This window comes from Xyrauchen texanus, chromosome 35 (genome assembly GCF_025860055.1).
Source record: "Xyrauchen texanus isolate HMW12.3.18 chromosome 35, RBS_HiC_50CHRs, whole genome shotgun sequence".
NCBI classification, from domain to species: Eukaryota; Metazoa; Chordata; class Actinopteri; order Cypriniformes; family Catostomidae; genus Xyrauchen; species Xyrauchen texanus.
This window is the reverse complement of record NC_068310.1, coordinates 33,910,817-33,934,877: the sequence shown is the minus strand read 5'-3', so window position 1 is coordinate 33,934,877 and position 24,061 is coordinate 33,910,817. Positions and strand designations below refer to the sequence as shown.

The 24,061-nt window shown below is 37.0% G+C and overlaps 1 protein-coding gene across 1 annotated transcript in view; it reads right to left on the bottom strand.

Moving 5' to 3' along the window:
* Positions 1–4,893: 4,893 nt before the first annotated feature.
* The window catches only part of LOC127629253 (probable phospholipid-transporting ATPase IIA), a 61,406-nt gene continuing 42,238 nt past the window's right edge, over positions 4,894–24,061 (bottom strand). The window contains exons 20-28 of the mRNA XM_052106401.1: positions 21,637–21,726; positions 19,823–19,967; positions 18,355–18,419; positions 17,284–17,439; positions 15,381–15,445; positions 13,846–13,954; positions 13,691–13,748; positions 10,397–10,600; positions 4,894–6,725 (exon numbers count right to left, since the gene is read on the bottom strand). Of these exons, the coding sequence (XP_051962361.1) occupies positions 6,589–6,725; positions 10,397–10,600; positions 13,691–13,748; positions 13,846–13,954; positions 15,381–15,445; positions 17,284–17,439; positions 18,355–18,419; positions 19,823–19,967; positions 21,637–21,726 (1,029 nt within the window). The 3' untranslated portion in view covers positions 4,894–6,588. The remainder of the gene's footprint in view (positions 6,726–10,396; positions 10,601–13,690; positions 13,749–13,845; positions 13,955–15,380; positions 15,446–17,283; positions 17,440–18,354; positions 18,420–19,822; positions 19,968–21,636; positions 21,727–24,061) is intronic.

Here is a 24,061-nt window from a genome sequence, read left to right as displayed (position 1 = left end):
TCTATGATACTGTATTCTGGTCCATAGATATGGCTTGGGTCCCACCATCAATGCAATATTTGACATTTTTTTGCCTGTTTTATCACCCGCTGGGTGACAGTCGTAAGTGCAACTTCTCAGAAACGTAAAAGAATACTTTTCCTCAACATACTGCATTATTTTAGGTATAATTTATGTCTGTACCACTAACAGTGTAAGAAGAATTACATGCTTAAGTTTAATACTTAGTGTTAGGAGTTTGTTCAAATGCCTAACCTTAAGTATAAGCAATACTGATAGTGACACTTGTAATAGCAACACTCCAGCATCTCTGCATTGTGTTTTGCAATGTATTCTACACATTCTTTATGCATCTCTTTATTACCATTGTAACAGAGGTGTGGTTATGATCACAATTACAAGAGAAACCCTTAAGTCTATCTTTGTCCACAGAGGTAATGCCTTAATAACCAAATGAAAACATTCCAGCTGGTTGTGAGTATATAAATAGCTCTCTGCAGGGGTGTGAGACCAGAAAAATTGCTTTCTTAGTGATTTATCATCGTAATCCCCTGTTAAGTGGAATACAACAGGCAAGTCTGAATCTGTGTGTTATGGTCTGATGGTTGTACGTTACATAAAGTATGTTGAAACAGCTAATGTGAAAAACTGTTCTCACACTGTCAACCCTTCAGCAACATCATTTAACGTTTTAGTTTTACATACTTACAGTAACCCCCAAAAGTATTTGGCTACAAGCCACACGTACATCTGTTGGAATGTTATTGCAATAACAAAACATCAAATCAAGTGGCATTATTCTAAAGAAGAATAGCACAAGCTTACTTAATACCTTTATACTTTTTACCAACTATATGTAGAATGTAGAAAGAGGGCATATAGAAATCACTTTTTATTGCCAGCAATCACTACTGTATGCTTAATGTTAAGAAAAAAAAGTGGCAAATGTGAGAAATGAATTTACTGCATGAAATAAACTCATAATTGCAAGCGATAAATTTGCGATTGCGAGAAAAAGTTACAACTGTAAACTCGCAATTATGGAATATAAATGTGCAATTGCCAGATATAAACTCAAAATTATTAAAAGTAAATTTAAAACGGAGAAATAGACGGAATTGCAAAATAAAGTCAAAATTACACCGTATCCTTGAGTAATCATGCTAAATTGATCATTTGGTACTAGAAAATAACTTGTCATTAAATCAAACACAGATGAAAGCTATTTGGTTTGTTAAATGAAGCTTAACGTTGGCTTTGTGTTTGTTTTTGAGTTGCCACAGTATGCAATAGTGTGCAATCTTTGAAGATTGTAGTGTACAACTTTATATGAAATCTTCAGTTTTGTCTTTAGGTCAATATTAGGTAAAAAATGGCAAAAAAGAAACAGGTTTCTCTAGAAACTCATCAGTCAATCATTGTTTTGAGGAATGAAGGCTATACAATGCTTAAAATTGCCGAAAAACTGAAGATTTCATACAAAGTTGTACACTACAATCTTCAAAGACAAAGGACAACTGTCTCTAACAAGGACAGAAAGAGATGTGGAAGACCAGATGTACAACTAAACAAGAGGATAAGTACATCAGAGTCTGTAGTTTGAGAAATAGACGCCTCACATGTCCTCCGCTGACAGCTTCATTGAATTCTACCCGCTCAACACCAGTTTCATGTACAACAGTAAAGAGAAGACTCAGGGGTGCAGGTCTTATGGGAAGAATTGCAAAGAAAAATACACTTTTGAACCATAAAAACAAAAAGAAAAGGCTAGAGTGGGCAAATAAACACAGCTATTGGACAACAGATAATCGGAAAAGACTGTTATGGATCTTAACCCTCAGGGGGTCGCTGGCATGTCCTGCTGGATCATAACAGCGGAAACAACTTAAAATACTCCGTCATTTTTGTCAAAACAGACAAGTGTAAGACATCATTAGAGACTATAAAGGGTCTACTTTTATTTGTGTACACTCACAATAACTACAAAACCTTGTGATTTTGTAAAATAAAGAAAATAAAAAGGGTGAGCTTTCAGCCGTCTCTGTCTCCGCGGGTGTCATTCTGAAACACATCACAAAAATTAACTGAAACTCCGCGAACAATTATCACACAAACATGAAACATACTGTATGTCTAAAGAAAGCTTAAAATGTCTACTTTTAAATAAAACAAGTCAAATTTAAAATACATTTTCTAATGCAATGTAATCTGTATTAAACAAAGCGATGTACAGTTTCTACTGGGTCAGCTAATTAACCCTAATGTGATCACACCCACGTGCAGAGGGCGCTATTCATATGGTAATGTGCTGAGGCGATCAATGCAAATGCAAATGCCCCCAAGGCAAGTTATATATATATATATATATATATATATATATATATATATATATATATATATATATATATATATACTGTATATTTAAAAAAAATCTATTTATTCCTGTGATGTAAAGCTGAATTTCAGCATCATTACTCCAGTCTTCAGTGTCACATGATCCTTCAGAAATCGTTCTAATATGCTGATTTGATGCTCAAGAAACATTTATTATTATTATTATCAATGTTGAAAACAGTTTTGTAATTTTTTTTCAGGATTCTTTGATGAATAGAAAGATCAAAATAACAGCATTTATCTGAAATAGAAAGCTTTTGTAAAATTATACACTACCGTTACAAAAGCTTTCTATTTCAGATAAATACTGTCAGTTTGAACTTTCTATTCATCAAAGAATGCTGAAATGAGTTTTTTATTGTGAATATGCTATATATTTTATTCTGTTCCCAGGGGAGGGGTCTTTGTCTCCTCAGGTGTGAATCACATCAATATTCATGATAGTTCACACCTCCTCGCATATGACCTATGAACAAAAGTTAAAGTTTTATATTGTTTTGTATGAATGAGTGATCAGGATGGTTTTCACATCATTTTGTAGTAAAACCTATAGGCTACAAGATCCAGTTCTTATGAACAAATGTTTAGTATGTGTTGTATATGGCCTTATTTCAATGACTTAAAATTATATTTTTTTTCAAAAACCATGCAAAAACGTTATTCAAAATTTTTGTTATATCAAAAATACAAACATGTACACACACATGTTGCTCACATATTATTGTAGCCCAGTTTGTGCTGAATACAGTGTTATCAGACTTTAGCCATTAATATGTTTTTAAGCAACTGAAAAAAAGCACAAATGTCAAAGCATGTCAAAATTCTCCAGGGTCCAAAACACCCTCAGACCCCAGAGAGTTAACCCTATTGAGCTTTTGTGGGATCAGCTAGACTGTAAGGTGTGTGAGAAGTGCCTGACAAGACAGCCACATCTATGGCAAGTGCTACAGGAAGTGTGGGGTGAAATTTAATCTGAGTATCTGGACAAACTGACAGCTAGAATGCCAAAGATCTGCAAAACTGTCATTGCTGCACATGAAGGAACTGTTTGAAGCAGTTTAAGAACTTTTTTCAAATTTTAATAGTAATTATTCACATTATTAATGTCCTGATATTGTGATCAGCCGAATGCCACTGTTGAAAAAAAAGTGCTAATTTCTCTCCATAAGAGCAAAATCTGTACATTATTCCAAACTTTTGTCCGCCAGTGTACTTGCAACTATGAGAGTCACCATGTGTAATTATACGAGTTTTAAATAGTTAATTTCATCAGAAAAACATTATGGGTGTATAAAGCGATTAAGGAATTAAAGGAAATAAATATTAGATCAGATGTGGGGCAGTAACTTAATTCAGAGTAATCTGCATGTTTCTGTGATATAGTAAGTGATGTTCATTCTCAGACAGTTACAGATTTTATGGATCAGATTAAGATTAAAATTTGTGTCAAAGGTACAAAAAAAAAGAGGATGTTATATTTATATATACATTACATTTATGCATTTGGCAGACGCTTTTATCCAAAGCGACTTACAGAGCCCTTATTACAGGGACAATCCCCCCAGAGCAACCTGGAGTTAAGTGCCTTGCTCAAGGACACAATGGTGGTGACTGTGGGGATCAAACCAGCAACCTTCTGATTACCAGTTTAGTGCTTTAGCCCACTACACCACCACCACTCCTAAGTGAGTCTATAAGTGAGTCTTCATTTCTTTTGAAAAAGGAGAGAGGATGGTGGACTGATTTTATTGTGGGCACATGGAACTTTTAACCACATGTATGAAATTGATAGAGATCACCTTCATAAACGTGTTTTGCACATTTACCCAGCCTCATGTTGTTCAATACCAGTGACTTTCTTTCTTCTGCGGAACACAATATTGTCAGAATTTGCATTTAAACCTTAAATTATCAGTCAAAAAGTGTATAATTTTATGAAAAGCGGAGAATTCCTTATGATTTATGTAATCTTTAAATTTGATGCATTTTGCAGAATACTCTTATAAACATATCCAAAGTGTACATACATTTTTGAGACTTCCCCTAATGGTAAAACATGGTGATATGCATTGTACTATTTAGTGTATAAATTATGCACAGTATGTGAATTTTCTGAACGTATATAAAATCTGACTGAATTACAACATTCTCTATATGTGCAGCATAAAATGCGCTTGATTTCACCTGGAATTTCCAGTGTGACAAATGAACCAAAAGTGAATAACTCATTTTTGGATTTCACTGCAAAAGTTACATGTAACTAAAAATTAGATTAGAATAAAAATGCAAAATGTTTTAAAATAATCATTTTATTTCCTAAATGATCAATGGATGCCACTCAATATAATATATTTAGCAAGTGGCATCCAGTTATTTAGGACATAAAATGGTTATCAATTAGTTTTCCTTATTATATTGTATTATTATAGTTGAGAACTGTTATATTTAAAAAACAAGCAGGAAATTGTTTAACAAAAGAAAATCTTTATTTTAACACCTCTTATCCTGAGACACACTTGTCCCTTTTTTTGTTCTGCAATTTAGAGTGCAAATCCCAACACAAATAGGGAGAAAAATAATAAATAAAAGCAATTTTTTATATTTACAACTGAGTAGGTTACAATACATTACCAATTGATAAGTAGTCATTTAAATGGCGTTTTACATAACCATAAAAAATTCAAACATAAAGCAGTCTGGTGAAATTCATGGCATTCAGTCTACGTCTAGGTCCACATCACAATTTGTACAAATTCTGTTCCATGCAGGAAATGCTGAAAATGACAATATCCAAAATAAATGTTAATTCAACAAATTAAGTTGTTTGAAAGTCAAAAATATGGCACAGTTAGCTAATAAACATACTAAAAACACACAGACACAAACATTCTGATTAATGTTAAGTGCACATCATATTTTGAATCATTTATAAACACACATGTTGTTGTGTTAAAGAGTTCTGGTCAATGTTTGGGTGAACTATCCCTGTAAGAACACCACAAGAAAATGAAAACTGATGCATCGCAAGATTTGGTCCTTTAACCCATGATTAAGAGTTCTCTTTAAATACATGAGGATACTGTATGTGTGGTTTTGTAATTGAGCATAGGATTAAATGTCAGAACCCTAGTCTATTGGGGAGGTAGGGGTACAAAGTGACCATTTCTACATCAGAGGTCACCATAAGAGTGGAAAAACATTACTATACTGACAGACAGAGTAACGTTCAAATAAAAGTATTTTATGGCACTGTATCATCCATGCTTTTAGACACTATCTACTGCTATTTAAATACATTGAAGCCTACTTACTAGTTGCACATGCACATCAAGTGCCAAAATCACACACTCAAACAAACACAAGTGTGATCTGAATACCCTTTTGAATGATCAAACTAGAATAATAGTGTTTTTGGGGGTGTTCAACAGATCCTTTTCTCTGGTTTTTTTTTTTCGATCATGTAATTTCAAGTCCCTTAAATCATCATATTCAGTAGTACAACGTTTTCTAAAAGAAATAAAAAGGTACCAAAACACCATAAAACAACTTATTTAATTCCAGATTTCCCTTTCCACTTAATTGTGCAAAATTCACCTTATAATTACAAAACAAATACATTTTCTAAACTTTAAATGCATAACAACAAAATATTATTGTCAAGGAAAAACTTCTCAGATGAGCCTCCTTCGATATCCCTTTGTCTCCTGGATGAATCCCAAAGTTAACCAAGTATGTTTAGTCTTCTTCAGTGAGAGTGAATCACTAAAGCTTAAAACAGCAGAGAAATAAGATGATTCATTTCGAATGACTCTCTGGAGTCTGGTATTTAACACTGGGAGAAAGCATTGCAAATAGAATCAAAGACATTCTGGAGGTAAATCAAAAATGGCTATTTTAAAAACATAATAGAAGTTCCCGCCGGAACACATGGAGAATAAACATTCTGGGTAAGCCTACAAATTCACGGCAAGCCTGAATAGCTTTATTGACTCTTCAACCAAAGAATCAGAGTCCAGGATGTTCTTACCAAACTTAATAGTTACGCCTGTATTTTGCGTTATTGGAGTGCTCAGGTTAAAAGAACTGTACCAAACCAGGAGTTCTAGCAGTTTTAGTCATGTGTCAACTTTGTTAGAGGTGGAAGAGCTAGCTGGTCTGAGGCTAGGTTTTTTTTTTTGTTGGCAGCAGGGAACTTTAAGTGGTCAGTTTGGAGTAGCTCGGTGGGGAGAACCGTCGACGCAGGTATTTGAGGATGTAGAGTGGCAAGCAGCTGACCAAAGTGATGGTGGTCACCTTCCACACGAAAGATAGGGTAGCGATAAAATACACATCTGTGAGGAAAAGGAATGATAATATTGTTAATATGCATTGCATGTGAAGCAATTGTCAAGAACATGCTAGTTTAGCTGCATGCTAACATAAGGATAGACTGTTCTCTACCCTTTTGTAAGGGTAGAGAGAGTAGCCTTAAGTCTCGATTGTTCTTAACCCTTGTAAAAGTGTACAGAAAAGAGCCTTAAGGCTTGACTGTTATAACCCTAGTAAAAGGATACAGAAAATAGCCTTAGGGCTTGACTGTTCTTAACCCTTGTAAAAGGGTACAGAAAAGAGCTTTAATGCTTGACTGTTCTTAACCATTGTAAAAGGGTACAGAAAAGAGCCTTAAAGCTTGACTGTTATAACCCTTGTAAAAGGGTACAGAAAAGAGCCTTAATGCTTGACTGTTCTTAACCCTTGTAAAAGGGTACCGAAAAGACCCTTAATGCTTGACTGTTCTTAACCCTTGTAAAAGGGTACCGAAAAAGGCCTTAATGCTTGACTGTTCTTAACCCTTGTAAAAGGGTACCGAAAAGACCCTTAATGCTTGACTGTTCTTAACCCTTGTAAAAGGGTACAGAAAAGAGCCTTAATGCTTGACTGTTCTTAACTCTTGTAAAAGGGTACCGAAAAGACCCTTAATGCTTGACTGTTCTTAACCCTTGTAAAAGGGTACCGAAAAGACCCTTAATGCTTGACTGTTCTTAACCCTTGTAAAAGGGTACAGAAAAGAGCCTTAATGCTTGACTGTTCTTAACTCTTGTAAAAGGGTACAGGAAAAAGCCATATGGATAAACTGTTCTTTACCCTTTCGAAAGGGTACAGAAGAGCACCTTAAAAAAATCAATTAACATGACAGTTTTATGAAGAATAGGGTCAGACAAAATTTAACACAATCACTACCACCCACCCACTTTTCAGTCATCTTTCATTTTGCCCATAGGGATTTCACAAAATCCTTCAGAAAAGAGTTCTAAGCCATTAACCAAACTAACAAGCTCCGATGTGAATCACACCATTACGAAATTTGATTTGAAGAAAATATGTATTTGAAAATCTGACAAAAAGACAAATGGTACTTTGTAGTGTGTACTTACCATCTTTCATGAGGGAAAGAACAACAATCCAATAAAGCTTTGCGAAGGACGTAATTGAATTAAAAATTATGGAAAAATATAAAACTGTTTATTATAACCATATTTAAAAAAAAACATTTTTATTGCAAAATATTCAGTAAACTAACCAAAGTTTACTAAGTGTTCCTGTCAAAGCTTTTTTTATTTTTGTGTGTACCACTTAATTCCTGCTGAATAAGGCTTTGGTTCTCTTTTTAAACATGTATTCCCAGAAATGCAGGGAACAAAACCAAAACAGCTTGAGAAACAAACTCTCAGACCAAAGTCAAGTCAATACATGAGACTTGCATAAAAAAATGAAATGCAAGTGTTTTCATTAGATTCAAAGGAACCGAGTCAAGAGTCATTTGTTCTGGAATCGGACTACACTGGTCAAGCTGTATATTTTGCACGGTAGATTCATAGGAACCGGCTCAAGAGTTATTTGTTTGGGAATCAAGCTTTAATGGTCATGCTGCCCTGTTTGTTTTGTGCTGTAGATTCAAAAAGAACTTGCTCATAAGAGTTATATATTTGGGAAAAAGTCTACACTGGTCACACTGAAATTTCTCAAATTCTCACAGTTGATTCAACAGCGATGTAGCACTGCTTCTGAATGGAAGTATGAGTATTTTAGCACTGTGCCGTTTGGAAGAATGCAGCACATTAGAAAAAGGTTAACGCTAAAAAATACAACCGGTTTCCAGCCCTAACTTTCAGTTGGTTACTCTCCAACACGTGGAGTGGTGGTGGTGTAGTGGTCTAAGCACATAACTGGTAATCAGAAGGATGCTGGTTTGAGCCCCACAGCCACCACCATTGTGTCCTTGAGCAAGGCATTTAACTCCAGGTTGCTTATTACAGGGGGATTGTCCCTGTAATAAGGGCACTGTAAGTCGCTTTGGATAAAAGCGTCTGCCAAATGCATACATGTAAAATGTAACACTAGTGGGAACCCTGCACTTAGTCATGTAAAGTTTGAAAATATGTGCATTTTTATTTCATAAATATGTGAATTCTCACTTGATTTTCTTTTTAAGAAAGCAGAGACTGTCAAAATTGAGAACTGCTCTGATAAACACAAAGACCTTGGCAAGGGTAGCATCAACCCAGCAGGAAATGAGAGCAGGCTTGTGGTATTTCCCTTCGCAGTACGATCTGTAGCTCTGCGTGCTGCTCTCTGGCAGCCTGGTGTGGTACACTGTTTTGGCTTTTTCACATACATAGGAGGAGAGGGCACTGCGGCCCTGGAATGCTTACTCAGGGAGATCAATTTAATCTGTTCAAATTTCGCTCTCTCTCTCTCTCTCTCTCTCTCTCCGGAAAACATTTTGTGGAATGTGGCCACATTCTTCACCTGGACATATTCAAAATTCTGATGTCAAAATAGTTCAGTAACAATAGGATGTAATGACGATAATAGGATATAAAGGAGTGGCAAAACCTTGACAAGAAACCTTTAGATATAAAACATATAAAACCACTAGTGAAGAAAACAACGACAGCTGTTCTTACAAAAATAAACACATGAGGGCCTGTATACATATGTGCTACAGTTTACTTTCCAAATACTTTTTGTTGCTACTGTATTAGAGCCAGCCGCAGGCCGTGCATTTTAAGTCTAGGCCTTCAATGTGATTTATGCCATTAAGAGAACACTCATATATTATGTGGCAGTCAACTAATATTTGCGATTTAAATGGTGCTTGCAATAAATTTCGTTTCGTCAGGGTACACGGTTATGCTGCGTTCCATTCAAGTTGGATGTGGGATATTTCCTACTTGATATTTCCAACCATAAATGCGTTCCATTCCCAAATATTCGGAACTGCAACACTCCCGTTAGCTTAGCAGGGGATTGATTCTCATTAGAGATGTCTCCTAGCAACCTAACTGATAAACAATGCTGCTGCGCTATGTCTCCTAGTAACCCAACTAATAAACAATGCTGCTGCGCTATGTCTCCTAGCAACCCAACTGATAAACAATGCTGCTGCGCTATGTCTCCTAGCAACCCAACTGATAAACAATGCTGCTGCGCTAGCATTTGTGCTTCAGGTGTGCGATTATCAAAAGAGATTATAATGTTTTATACACCTGTTTCTGCAGGCGTTTGTTAAACAAGCTTTAATATCATGTAATGTGGAAACAAACTCATTTATTACTTAATAAAGTGAATGTTCATCATTGTTCATTCATTACTTTGTATATCTCCCTGAGTGTCCATATGTTTGTGTGACATCATGCCCCTGCATCTCGTGTTGACAGTTGAGAATTTCTGCACGAGACTATAAGTTGTAATTCTGACTTCAAGATGCATTGCGTTGCACTTTTCCTAGTAGGAAGTTGTAAAATCCGACTTTCCGTGTTGAATGGATGCGGCACTACTTTTCAAAACTTGATCCGACACTGAATTCTCCCGCAGATAATTAGGTAAAAATACATAGGTAAAAAGGTGATTTAGAATGAAAGGTTGCAAAATATTTATTTATTTGGCATGTTAGTCCAGCAGAGAAGGCTTTGCTGGCCCTGAGAATTCACCACTGATTAGTGCGCACCAAATTACTCACCAATGAACTCATGCAAGAAGACGAGAGACGCGATGTAGCAGGCCAGACTGAGGAGCTCGGCTACGATCATTAACCAGTGCCACGTCTGCACGGTCAACGCCACCATCAGTAGCTCAGTCAGGATCAGAGAGGTGAATGAGATTGCCACGATGTGAACAAACTCTGACTCGAACAGCAGCAGAGCTCCATACATGATGATGCTGCCTGTAGAGTCACAGTACAGATATATTACAACCAGCAATAAGAACTACAGTACGGTCATGCTATAGGACCTATATCATAATAATGAGCAACTAAGCAATATGTCATATTTGCATGTGATACACCTTCTTGCTTTACTTTATTAGCCCTGAAGACAAGATACATTATATATCTTTACATTTTAAATAATTATTTTAATAGAAAATGTAATTATCTTTCTTTTTTCTTTTCTTTATTTCACCACTTTCTCCCCAATTTGGCATGCCAAATTCCCAGTGTGCTCTAAGTCCTCATGGTGGCATAGTGAATCACTTCAATCCAGGTGGCAGAGGACAAATCTCAGTTGCCTCCATGTCTGAGACCGTCAATCAGTGCATCTTATCACGTGGCTTGTTGAGCGTGTTGCCGTGGAGACCTAGTGCGTGTGGAGGCTTCACACTATTCTCCACGGCATCCATGCACAAGTCAAATCCACGCATCACGTGTCCCTCAGAGAGCAAACCACATTATAGTGACCACAAGGAGGTTACCCAATGTGATTCTACCCTCCCTAGCAACCGGGCCAATTTGGTTGCTTAGGAGACCTGGCTGGACTCACTCAGCACACCCTGGATTCGAACTCACGACTTCAGGTTTGGCAGTCAGCGTCTTTAATTGCTGAGCTATCCAGGCCCCCAAATATATATATATATATATATATATATTTAACATTATTCTTTCAACTCAAATAATGGTAACATTTTAATTACATTAATGTTAAATATGTAAAATAAATTAAGTAATTATCCATTTTAAAATTTTACTTAAATATAAAATATATTAATTTTATTATTATTTTATTGTTAATTATTGTTATTAATATAATTATTTATATAGAAAACATAAATGTTAATAGACTTTAAAATAATTATCTTTAAAGAACCTTTAACAATTATATAATTCTTAACAGATCAATGGTTGATGTACATTGAAATATCAGTATATCTGAAAGCATCACAAATTTCATAACATTTCTAACTTTTTGCTTAAAAGCTATTCACAAAACTGCTAAGAGCCAATATTACTAAGAAAGTCATAAAATTTAAGAGTAAGGCGGAGTTGACCTCATTGCTATGGATGACGTCACATTTTTTCAGTTGGTGAATATTTGTTCATCCTGCGTTGGGACAATGAAACAAGCACACGTCCCATCTACTATTTCAGCTACACCGGTGAGCCCCACGACGCCCATTAATACCGCCTTTTTTATCTGACGTGAGCGCGCATCCACAAGAAAACATATCAATTGTCGGACGATGTGTGGTCGGAAGCGGGCATATAGTTTGTTTGATAGATAATGTTGCATATGGATGACAGAAATTCCCAATTCATCCTCAATACACGGTTTAATTTGGTCTATGGCCAGAGAGATGCAAAGTTGTCAATTTCTCTCCAGTGTAATTGGGTTATTTCAGTTTGTTGGAGAGTTAACTGCATCTCTTATTAACTTTGCAATAATGAAAACACAGCTTTTAGACGATACCTTTTTTTAAAGGTTTATGTCATAACAATATTCTTAAACATTTTTTTTTATGTAAATGGCATGCTTTGGATCATTTGTGATGGACCTACTTTATTACGCGACCGATCAGAATCTGCCATTGCTGGTTAAAACCAAATGATGCGTCCAAGCCTCTCAAAAACATCACTTCAGAACTACTAGTATCACTGTTTCAAACAAGTCATTGGATAAACAAGGATGGATGTGTGTGTGTGAGAGAGAGAGAGAGAGAGAGAGAGAGAGAGAGAGAGAGAGATGGAGCGTGTGCGATCACCTGATGCCACTCCCAAGCAGAGATGATGTCAGCTTTCTGAAGATCAAATTTCTCAGTGGAAAAATAGCGTCCAAACAGGGGTAAATCTACCTATTTCGTGGTAGCCGGTGCACAAGAGTTGATCACTATAGAAACCGCAATACCCTCTGCCATTTTAAACAGCACCCATTGTGTAATTAATCAGTCTGTTCTGTCTCTCAGCTGTGATGAGCCGTAATGCTGAAGTTGTTCGTTTAAAGCTATTTCCTAGCTTTATTAGTGTAGTGTAGTAAGTGTAAGTGAGCTACTTTTAGTGTTAAAATGCTTCAAGAATTACTCTTGGATTAAAATGTTATGAGTCCTAAAATTAGAGTGACACGCCCCTAATTTTTAAGTTTCAGCATTAGTTAAATGTCAGTGTTGGGAGCTACTTTTAGCCTTAAGATTTGTTTGTGAATACAGGCCCTGATCGGTTAAGGATTATATAATGCAAAGACTTTTAATGTTATTAATAAAATGTTATCCTCAGGAATTGAAAGAGCACTTCATCGGATTTAGCTTTTTTTGTAACAGAACTTCCTGTCCTGAAATTTTATTTTGACCTTTGCCCTCAAACACAAACTACTCCAATTAAAAAAACTATTTGATAAATAAATGAAATATTGAAATGACTACATAGAACGCAACCATATAACCATGCTACAGTTTGAAGAAATAAAAACCAAACCAATATAAGGGAAAAAAGAAGACCAGAAAAACCTGCATTTGGGTGAAAACAACTCATTGACAGAGATAAATAATATGGAATATATATACACGATGTCTCTTTTCAAAACAAGCTATAAAAGAAGGCAGGGAATACACAATGAAGTCTAAAACAAACAGAATCTCCCTACAAACAAATGAAATGCCCACACACAAAAAGACTGGGGTGGAGCGCCCAAAGCTTCTAGTTTCGTCACAAAAAGCAATCCAGGAAAAGCACACTGGCTTACTCGGCTTTTGTAGCCAGAGACACAAATAAACAATTCAGTCCGGGCGTGCGAAAACATGTGCATGGATTTTGTTAGGAAGGAACAACATTCACAACAAGTGTCGGTGGTGTGAAATAGTCTCTTGATTTGGAGATATCCTGTTTTCTTAACAAGCCTCGGAACTGACTTTGCAAACAAAGTAACGCTTCAGTCAGAACTAGACATAAATGGTCTACTCAATTTAAAACACAATTACTTGTTGAGTGAAGGTTGCTTGTCAATTCGTGCATTACACCATATGGTAAAATACCAGATTTTGTACTTACCTTGGTAGATACTGATCAACACCCATAGTAAGAAGGTTTTGAACGAGAGAGGCCGTCCCTGAAAATAATGTATAATAGTAAAGTACTATTGTTTACAAAAAAGTAACTAACTACACAGTTTCAGGTTCATTTGCTGATGTTCAGCTCTTAGCTACCTTAAGAAGATCCTTATAAAGTTCTGGATATAGCATGGCCACCTCTGACTTGACATCTTTATCCAAAACAAGGGAGAACACAGGGAACATGGTGTAGATAGTAGAGTACCTTTGGAGCAAATGGACATTTAAAAATATTAGTATAATAAAGCTTTTAAGGTCAACAAATCATGAAAAACTGTCAGCAGCCACGCTTTTGGTGATCACTGACAATTTAACCACTAAACTGTAACTTTTTTTGAACAAAATAGCAGAAATAGATTTGACCAATGAATTCCATTACCTAGTCGATCATGATTAAGAGGCAAGCAAACAAAATTTATAAATACTAAAAAAATATTTATACAGCATACATATATATATATATATATATATACACACACACACACACACACACAGATCAGCCACAACATTAAAACCACCTGCCTAATATTGTATATGTCCCCCTAATGCCACCAAAAGCGCCAAATGACATCTCTCATCAACAAAGCATTTCCATCCACAGAACTGCCGCTCACTGGATGTTTTTTGTTTTTGGCAGCATTCTGAGTTCTAGAGAGATCAGCAGTTACAGAAATACTCAAACAAGCCCGCCTGGCACCAACAATCATGCCACAGTCGAAATCACGTTTATTAGGCAAGTGGTTTTAATGTTGTGGCTAATCGTTATATATTATATTTAACTAATTTCAAATGCTCTCTAGAATGACAATGTTCCTCCCCCTTATACCAGCTGCAATTGACTAGCAATACCAAGTAGTAAATCACGGTTCACTGATGTCAACTAAAAGCTATTTGTTTTGTATGAGCGATATATCCTCCCCCAATTTCCTGTTTCAATCCGAAATATGTCAACATAGGAAAGAAAACTGCGTTTGTCAAGACAATTCACTGGGACTTAAATTAGCAATATGTAACATTGACATCAAGCATTTAAAATGTGCACTGTAGTCCAAATTCAAAATACTGGAGAAAGTTGTCTCCCCCGCACCCTCCACCCCAGACTCGAAGCTCACGTAGGTTGCCAGGTTGAGGACACGCAACAGGAACGAGCAAACTGACAATGGAAAGTGACAAGCCTTACACTGTAATTTGATCAGCTAATGTATCCGTTTGCAATGCTTTTATTGTTTGCAAATTATAAACCAGCACATGTGGATTTTTTATAACTCTGTCAATGTTAGCTAGATGTATTGCTGGCTTCCATGGCTGCAGTACACAGTTTTTGCCCACTAACTTGTTTAAAATCTTGAAACTCGGAATACTACTTTTCTCTAACTGTCTTGAACGCTTGCCGATAAGTTTCATCATTAATGCAGAATTGATTGAGACTCAAGCGTGTCCACTTTTAACCCTTGCTCGTTTCAATCATGACAAAGAATCTTTTGATGTGTTGGCTTTGGCATTCTTATTCTTGCTCAGTGGCCATGTCTCTTGGATTGAAAAGACCCTCAAATGTCAGAGCTGTCTGAAACACATGTTTGAAATGCCAGTGAGATTTCACTGAGAGTAAATGAGTCATCCCTCACACTCACCCGATAATGAGAAAGCCTTGATACAGCGGAACAGATGCAAAGTAGAAGACAGAGGAGAACACGGCCTGTGTGGAGACATGAGACATGAACATCAGGACTGGGGAGAGAAGGCAGCAGGCAGCTGGAGGCATGTCATTCTATTAGATCCTATAGCTTCTATTATGAAAAGTATTGTGATGGTACCATGGACATGGTGCAGTGATGGTATCAGATGATAATACCATGGTAATTTGATATATACCATGGTACTGAATGATTACATTATTCACGTGCCATGGTATTTACATTGCAATCCAGGGTACTTCAAAGAATTCTGTTGTATCATGTCCAAAATCAAGGTATTATCATGTTTTTAATTACCATGGTATATAAAAATATTATTATATATATATATATATATATATATATATATATATATATACACATATATATGTAAAACCATGGTATGTGTCCAATAAATCAAAGTAACACCATGGTACAATCCAAAAAGCATGGTTATAGTATTTTTTAGGGCTGGGATAAACGATTATTTTTTAAACTATTAATCTAGCGATTATTTTTTCGATGCATCGATTAATCTAACGATTCATTTTTCCAGTCCGATTCGATTTCAATTCGATTAATCGACTTGTGACAACACCGGTAATACCGGTTTCATCGGGTGTGGGGTGTATAAAATGTAAAAAAAAAAACATTTGCCGGGAGTTTGATTGACTGGCGATCTGATCAATCAATCATGATACGCCATTTTTGTCCGACAAAGTAGTCAGGAGAGAGAAGATTAACGTCGGTGGATTTGAATTTGAATAATGGATTGTAGGCTACTGTACTGACGTCTTTCCGCGGTTAAAACAACAGTCCTTCTGATGTAGGCTACATTCATGTTTAGCCTATTTGATGCTATAAATTAACCAAGGAAAAGATGATCGGTTCACGAGCAGCTTTAACTGAGGCAATCTGTCACGACACATTAAAGAGCCACAAAATAGTAGGCCTATTTATGGTTTAATTTTCTTTGAATGACCAAATTTGAAAGTTGAGACTTTATTAAATGTTACCTGCTTGGTCCGGTCTGTCAGCGTGTTGTCAGTGTCCTCTATGTATTTTTCACGACATTCATAGCTATAAGCGCATTATTAATAGCTATAAGCGAAAACTTTAGGTGTCGACAACGTATTAGCCTACTCCAACATCGAGTGCAAAGTGGGGAGTTGAAAAAAAACTTACGGTGCTCTGTCATCTGCAGCTGCAACCGGGTGGCGCCTCTTCAGATGCTGGTGCATTGCCGTGGTGCTAGAATGGAAGGCCATCTCCATTTTGCAAAGACGACATATCACGGAATTGTTTCCTTTTAAATTAAAGAATTCCCATACTTTAGAGGAACGAGTGCATGCCGCCTTGCACTTCTGATAGTCTGAGGAGCCACTCGTGTTGCTACTAGTCGCCGGCGCCACCATCTTTGTTTTGGGTCCGACGAATCGACGCGCATATTTTGCGCCGACGTATTTTTTGCGTCGACGTCATCCGTTGTCCCAGCCCTAGTATTTTTGTAACATGGTATATGGACATAATACCAATAACGTCATCTTGTTTTTGTACCATGGTATATGTAATAAAACACAGTATTACCAACATAGTACATATCCAAAAACATGGTAATACAAGGGAGCTCAAAACTGTTCACAATAAATTACATTATTCCAAAACACCTTAATGAACATACAATAAAGTTTATTACTAAAGACAGCATTATAGATATTGCAATGGCTGTTATACTAATGTAATGTGGTGCAGCTTTGCCCAGCATAAGTCATTACACTGTGTGCTACTGGACATGATTCATGTGCTACTGGTGGATAATTATTCAAGCAGACTCACACAGACACACACACACACACACTACCTGCATGGTACTGATGCAGAGACTTCGGTGAATAACAAACTGACTGAGTGCGGCAGAGCGTTTGTAGCTGTTTCTGCCGTGTACCATCAGCAGTCTGCCCAAGTATTTAAACTGAGTGATGGAGAAATCGGCCGCCAGAGACGCCTGCTTTCCTTCCTGCCAGCACAGACAAATAAACAAATAGGTCATACCGCTTACCAACACGTTTCAGACCATGAGAGAGGTTTCTTTCGAAATTAAACCGTGCTATATTAAGCATCTTAGGGCCATTGAATTGGGTTTGTGTTTAGGACTGACCGACTGCACACAGAAAAGTCCCACATAACCACGGCAACTCAATCAAGGTTTAAGCAGCATAAGTCATAAATGACTCAATATCAATTAGCCATCCCATAATGTCTCATTTTAATGACCTGGAAAGCTTGCTTGGCCCACCACAACTTGGTCAACCTTGCCTTTGAGGCATTTAAAGTAGGTTTGGACTCAATATCATAAAACTGTTTAGAGTCTGACAGCTAAAGTGTGTTTCTAACTGTATACTGGGTGCTTTATGGGTGAGATTTCTGAATGCAGTCCGTCCTGAACTTAACTGCTACGTCACTGATGGCTCTCCATTATTTTGAAATCTTTGGTGGTCTAGGACTAAGGCAACATTAAAATCAACATGAAACGGCATTCAAAAACCATTTTACTTCCACAATGTGACATATTTAAAGTGAAACAGGATATTCAATTAGAAGAAAATGTAGACCGGAACTTGATTTTATCAATCAGTTATAAATTAGTTAAAAAAATTGGCTGTTTCACCCATTAATCGTGCACAAGATGACTTTAATTTGGCTGTAAATCAGTTATAGTGTGGTATAGTATTTTACTAAAATGTTTCCCTGAGCTTGCATTGTCAGTGATGTAAGTAATGTGATAATATCAAGAGTGGATGTAAACAAGCCTCTGTATAGTGTGAGATTGACACAGTCAGGGTAGATGGAGGAAATATTCCCGGAAGCAGGGGACAGGGTTTGTGACAGTGTATGTGACAGGGCTGTTGCTCTGGTAAGATGAAGCACTTACTTTGCCCTCCACTCCCACGCCACAGTCTGCTTCCTGGATCATGCTGACATCATTTCCTCCATCCCCTGAGAGATAGAGAACAGTGAGTTATGATCCTGTGAGAGTTGGTGCCGTGACCCTGATTGACATCTCATGACAGGGCCAATAAAACAGATGATAAATCGCTTTGAAAACTTCTATTAAACAACGTATACGGGATATAAGGGATGCACAATATATTGTCCAATTCAAATAGTTTATTCTTTTTTTCTCCGGTATGGTATTTTCTCAAAGGGATAATTCACCCAAAATGAAAATTCTCACATCATTTACTCACTTTCATGCCATCCCAGAAGTGTGTGACTGCTGAACACAAACAAAGATTTTTAGAAGAATATTTCAGCTCTGTAGGTCCATACAATGCAAGTGAATGGTGACAAGAACTTTGAAGCTCTAAAAAGCACATAAAGGCATCATAAAAGTAATCCATATGACTTCTGTGGTTCAATTCATGTCTTCAGATGGGATACGATAGGTGTGGGTGGGAAACAGATCAATATTTCAGGCCCTTTTTTCCTTTACTTTCTACTTTAAAACAGCCCTCCAATGCAAGTTCACAAGAGCTCTTCTTTTTGTTTTTGCAGATTTGCATTCTTCATGCATATCACCATCTACTGGGAAGTTGTGCGAATAGGATTTTTCACTTTACTTTGCTTTATCCCTCCCTTTTTCCTCCCTGCCCAGTAGGTGGTGATACACACAAAGAATGGAAATCACTAAAAAAACTGAAGGAGAACTCAGTGAACGTGCACAGGAGGGCTGGTGAAATAGTAGTAAAAAAAGGACTTAAATATTGACTGTTTATCACCTACACCAATCATATCGCTTCTGAAGATATAGATTTAACCACTGGAGTCTTTTGAATTACTTTTATGCTGTTTTCATGTGCTTTGTTGAAGCTTTAAAGTTCTGGTCACCATTCACTTGCATTGAATTGACCAACAGAGCTGAGGTATTCTTCTAAAAATCTTTGTTTGTGTTCTGCTGAAGAAAGAAAGTCATACACATCTGGGATGGCATGAGGGTGAGTAAATGATGAGAGAATTTTCATTTTTGGGTGAACTGTTCCTTTAATAATGATAAATAGGGCTTCATTCATATAACATCAATGTGTTTCTTCAAAATTATAATCTAAAAAAGCAGTAGACAAAGTAGGATAGATCTATAATATCAGCTGTTCTATTGGTAATCAGCGCTAAAATAATAAATCAAGAGCAGAAACTGCCACAATTCCTGTATCTGTGCATCTCTTTTACATGGCATAATAAAGATAAATTACACTAAATTGTAATAAATGTAACATGTAATAAATAACAAATAAATCAGTTTTTTTTCTAAACCATAAATAAAAGGACCATATGTGATATGAAAAAAAAAAAACATGTAAACAACCCAAATCCCACACAATGTGATGAGATTATTCACCCACCCACAGCACAGGTGAGTTTGCCAGTGCGTTCCTGCAGCAGACGAACAATCTGAGCTTTCTGTGTGGGAGCGCAACGGCAGCACACGACAGCCGGACACTGACACGCCAGATCCATAAACTCATACTCGTAATACTTCAGACAGACCTGTCAAACAAAAACAGCATTTAAATAAAGACATCGAATAGGACAAATCAATACATTGTTCATACTGCTCTCTAAAATAACAAAAATGCCTGCATGTTTGGGACAAATAAAAACAACCTAACTGTTAATCTAACCAGTCTAAAATAAAATACTTTTTTTTTTTTGACATATACCATGTCAATACTATGTTTTTACATATGACATGGTACAAAACATCATTAGCATGTTTTGTTAGACATGAATCATACTATAGATCTGTGAACTTTTGTCAGTTTATTAAAACCAGAGGACAAAAATACACTTGGAAGGAGATTTTTCCAAATAAACCATTTATAAACTGTGTTATTGCCAAGCAGATTAAATCAATCAAATAATTATTCCAATTACATAATCTTATATTTATTAATCTGACTCTGATTTTCTTAAGAAAATGTGAGTGGTGCTGGCCAGTGCAAAACTCACTGTCATGAGACTAGGGTGTTGTTATACGGTTGCTAAGGTGGTTTATAGTGCAATTTCTATGTGACTGCTATCCCACCCCCAAGTCTCTGTGATATTCCGGTCACTATCTATTTTTTGGGTTCCTCCTCTAATGTTAAGACAATGCAGCTTTTGGCAATTTAATTAAAGGAATAGTTCACCCAAAAATAAAAATTCTCTCATCATTTACTCACCCTCATGCCATCCCAGATGTGCATGACTTTCTTTCTTCTGCTGAACTCAAATTAAGGATTTCTCAGATGTTTTGGTCCATACAATGCAAGTGAATGGGTGCCAACATTTGAAGCTCCACATAAGTCAGCATAAAATTAATCCATAAAAGCTTAAGAGTGTCCAGTGAATAAATCCATGTCTTCAGAAGTTATATGATAGGTGTAGATGAGAAACAGATCAATATTCCAAAAAGTCCTTTTTTACTATAATGCTCCTACCTGCCCAGACAATCTCCACTTTAACTTTCACTTTCACATTCTTCTTCTTCTTCTTCTGTTTTTGGTGCAGGACTCGACATTAACACATGTCCGCTTGTCCGGGACAAGTGGATTTTTGAAGGGGCAATTGAAAGAGAATTTTACTTGCCCGCTCGGACAAGCAGACTAATTAAAATGTCAATAAAGGAAAAATAACCTGCTATATTTGCTATAGATAGCTTAGGCCTGTCTCACTTAGAAAGTTCATATTCTTATTCTGCCGTTTTTGAAAGTAATCAAGAGCACGTAATTTTATAATTCGCAAGCGATCTAGTAACAGCTGCACCCGGTTTGATTGACAGGTGGTGTATGTGTGTGTGTGTGTGTGCTGAACATGCGCGTGTGTTCCGAAAATGCTCGTGCTGATGCAGAAGCCTATCACTTGCCTACAGTCCACAGCAATCCATTTTGCAATTGAATCATGCTCGAAAGCAAGCCTGAGTGCAGTTTGTTCTCTGTACAGCTGGAGATTCGCTTACTGCCCTCTGCTGAAAACAGGTGGTACTTCAAGCTTGAATTGCTCTGAAGGTAGGAATATTCCTTATTATGGCCCAATGTAATTAATTGCACTGAATCAACGTGTTAAATCGACAGCCCTAATTTTCATATTTGGTGATTTGTGAAGATGTTCTGCTTGGCCGTGTATACTAAGGTCCACCAGTGTTGTACGTGTCTACATGTGTGCATGCTCACGTTACCTCCAAAGAATCTCCTGATATCACCAGTGCACAGTCATGTTTCCTCCTGAAGGCGTTGAGCTCAAGGTGAGCTTCACTTCGAGTGGTTACCTGTAACCCAACAGAGAGCTCAGTGTCAGGAGTGTTTTTCTCACACAAACACACAAGCAGCCCCTCAGATAATGATCTCACAGATAGCAAAGGTGAACCACAGCAAGAACACAAGACTGTCATATTAACTTCAACTGTCAGTTGCGTGGTAGACCGTGCTAGGCTGAGCAAGGTATCTGCTCAACCGTCACCACTGTGAGGTTTTTACTTCATCTGCTGCGTCCAGGTCGGTGAGTTTCACACAGGAAATTCACCAGTAGTAGCTGTCGTTGTTGTTTTTTAACAGGCTGTTTAGATGGTTTTGGGGAGATATTGTTTTGTCGAGGTTGTTAGATTTAAGATACCAAAGATTCAAGAAACAGTTACCCTAAAATGACAATTCAGTAATCATTTACTTGACCTCCAAATCTTTCTTCTATGGAATGCATACAGAGTAATAAAAGGAATATTCTGGGTTCAATATAAGTTACATTTACATTTATGCATTTGGCAGACGCTTTTATCCAAAGCGACTTACAGAGCCCTTATTACAGGGACAATCCCCCCGGATTAACCTGGATTTAAGTGTCTTGCTCAAGGACACAATGATGGTGGCTGTGGGGATCGAACCAGCGACCTTCTGATGACCAATTATGTGCTTTAGCCCACTACACCACCACTCCTGTTAAGTTAAAATCATAATTCTTTACAGTAATTTTTGGGGCTTTAGGATTATGGCGTTTCAGGGATGAGTCAAAATGTATCTTTGTCGTAATCAACATTTTGCCACAAGTGCTATTGATTGAGCTTAGCTGGTATTGAACCCGGAATATTCCTTTAACAAAATATACATGGTTCTTTTCCATACAATGAACATTAATGGGGGAAAATGCTGTTGAGGGTCAAAACAATTTAACAAAGAATGACTATAAAAGTGGTCCATATTCCAAGTCCTCTGAAGCCACACATTAGCCTTGTATGAGGGACTGACCAAAATGTAAGTTGTTATTCACTTAAAATCTTGCGCTCCATTAAAGTTTTCAGATCTCGTTTTCGCGTCCATTCATGTATCTTCACATTTGTGTGGGATGAGCGAGAACCAATGCTGTTGTCAATATTTGCATGTATGTGAATGCAAATGACATTTGGAAACAACAAAAGAAGGTATGATGTTTTGTGAATAACCACTTAAATTTCTGTCTTTTCTTCACCTAAAGCTATCATATGGCTTCAGAAGACTTGGAATATACAGTGGATGAGTCTTATGGACAACTCATATGCTTCTGCGTCCTTTTTGAAGCTTGAAAGCTCATAAACATTCTGCAAATCTTCTCCTTTTCATGGAAGAACAAAACGTCATACGGGTTTGGCGCAACATGAAGATGAATAAATGATCACAGAATTGTCATTTGTGGGCATACTATTCTTTAAAAAATATCTCAAAAATATTCAACAAGACGTTATACATAGAACTCTATCGAATGCCCCTTGTCAATCGTGCTTGAGCAATTCATCTGCCAATTTCAATACACAACAGACCTCAATCTGAATGCCATTTGTGCACAGGAGGAAGTCAGTCCAGATGCTGTTTTAACTGACCACCGGCCCCAAAAGGAGAGTGAGGTGACTGTTTTCATGTTGTGCCAGCCATTGTCCTGCATTTCCAGAAACTGCTGCTGCTGGAGGATTCAACCTTCCTCTGAGCGTCCTATATTTTTGTGACAGCACGACACAGGGGAACTCCACAAAAGCCCAAAGAAATCTGTTGTTTGGTTCACTGAAGGGTATAACTAAACTCAAAAATCTCTGAAACTCTGTTCGTGTTGAAAGCATGCATGCAGGATTAGATTTGCTGATCTTACATACACTATGCACAAATGTATATACACTGTATATACAGTACTGTGCAAAAGTCTTAGGCACATAAGATGTTTAACAAAAGCATTTGTCTTAAGATGGGTATTATATCTTCAGCTTTAGTGTGTCAATAGGAACAATACATTTTATACTCCCAAACATTCCTTTTGCAAATAGAATAGAAGAACAGGGGGAGCTGTGCAAGAGATGGCATTGCCCACACAGAGCTCCCCACTGAAGTCAGTCTGGGATTACATGAAGAGACAGAAGCAATTGAGACAGCCTAAATAGACAGAAGAACTGTGGTGAATTCTATAAGAAGCTTGTAACATCTTATCTGCCAACATCCAAGAAAAACTGTGTCCAGGTGTACCTAGGCGAATTGGTGCTATTTTGAATGCAAAGTTGGTCACACCAAATATTGATTTAGCTTTTTTTATGTTTACTGGACTTTGCATGATGTTAATTGATAAATGAAAACTAATTATGACATTATTTT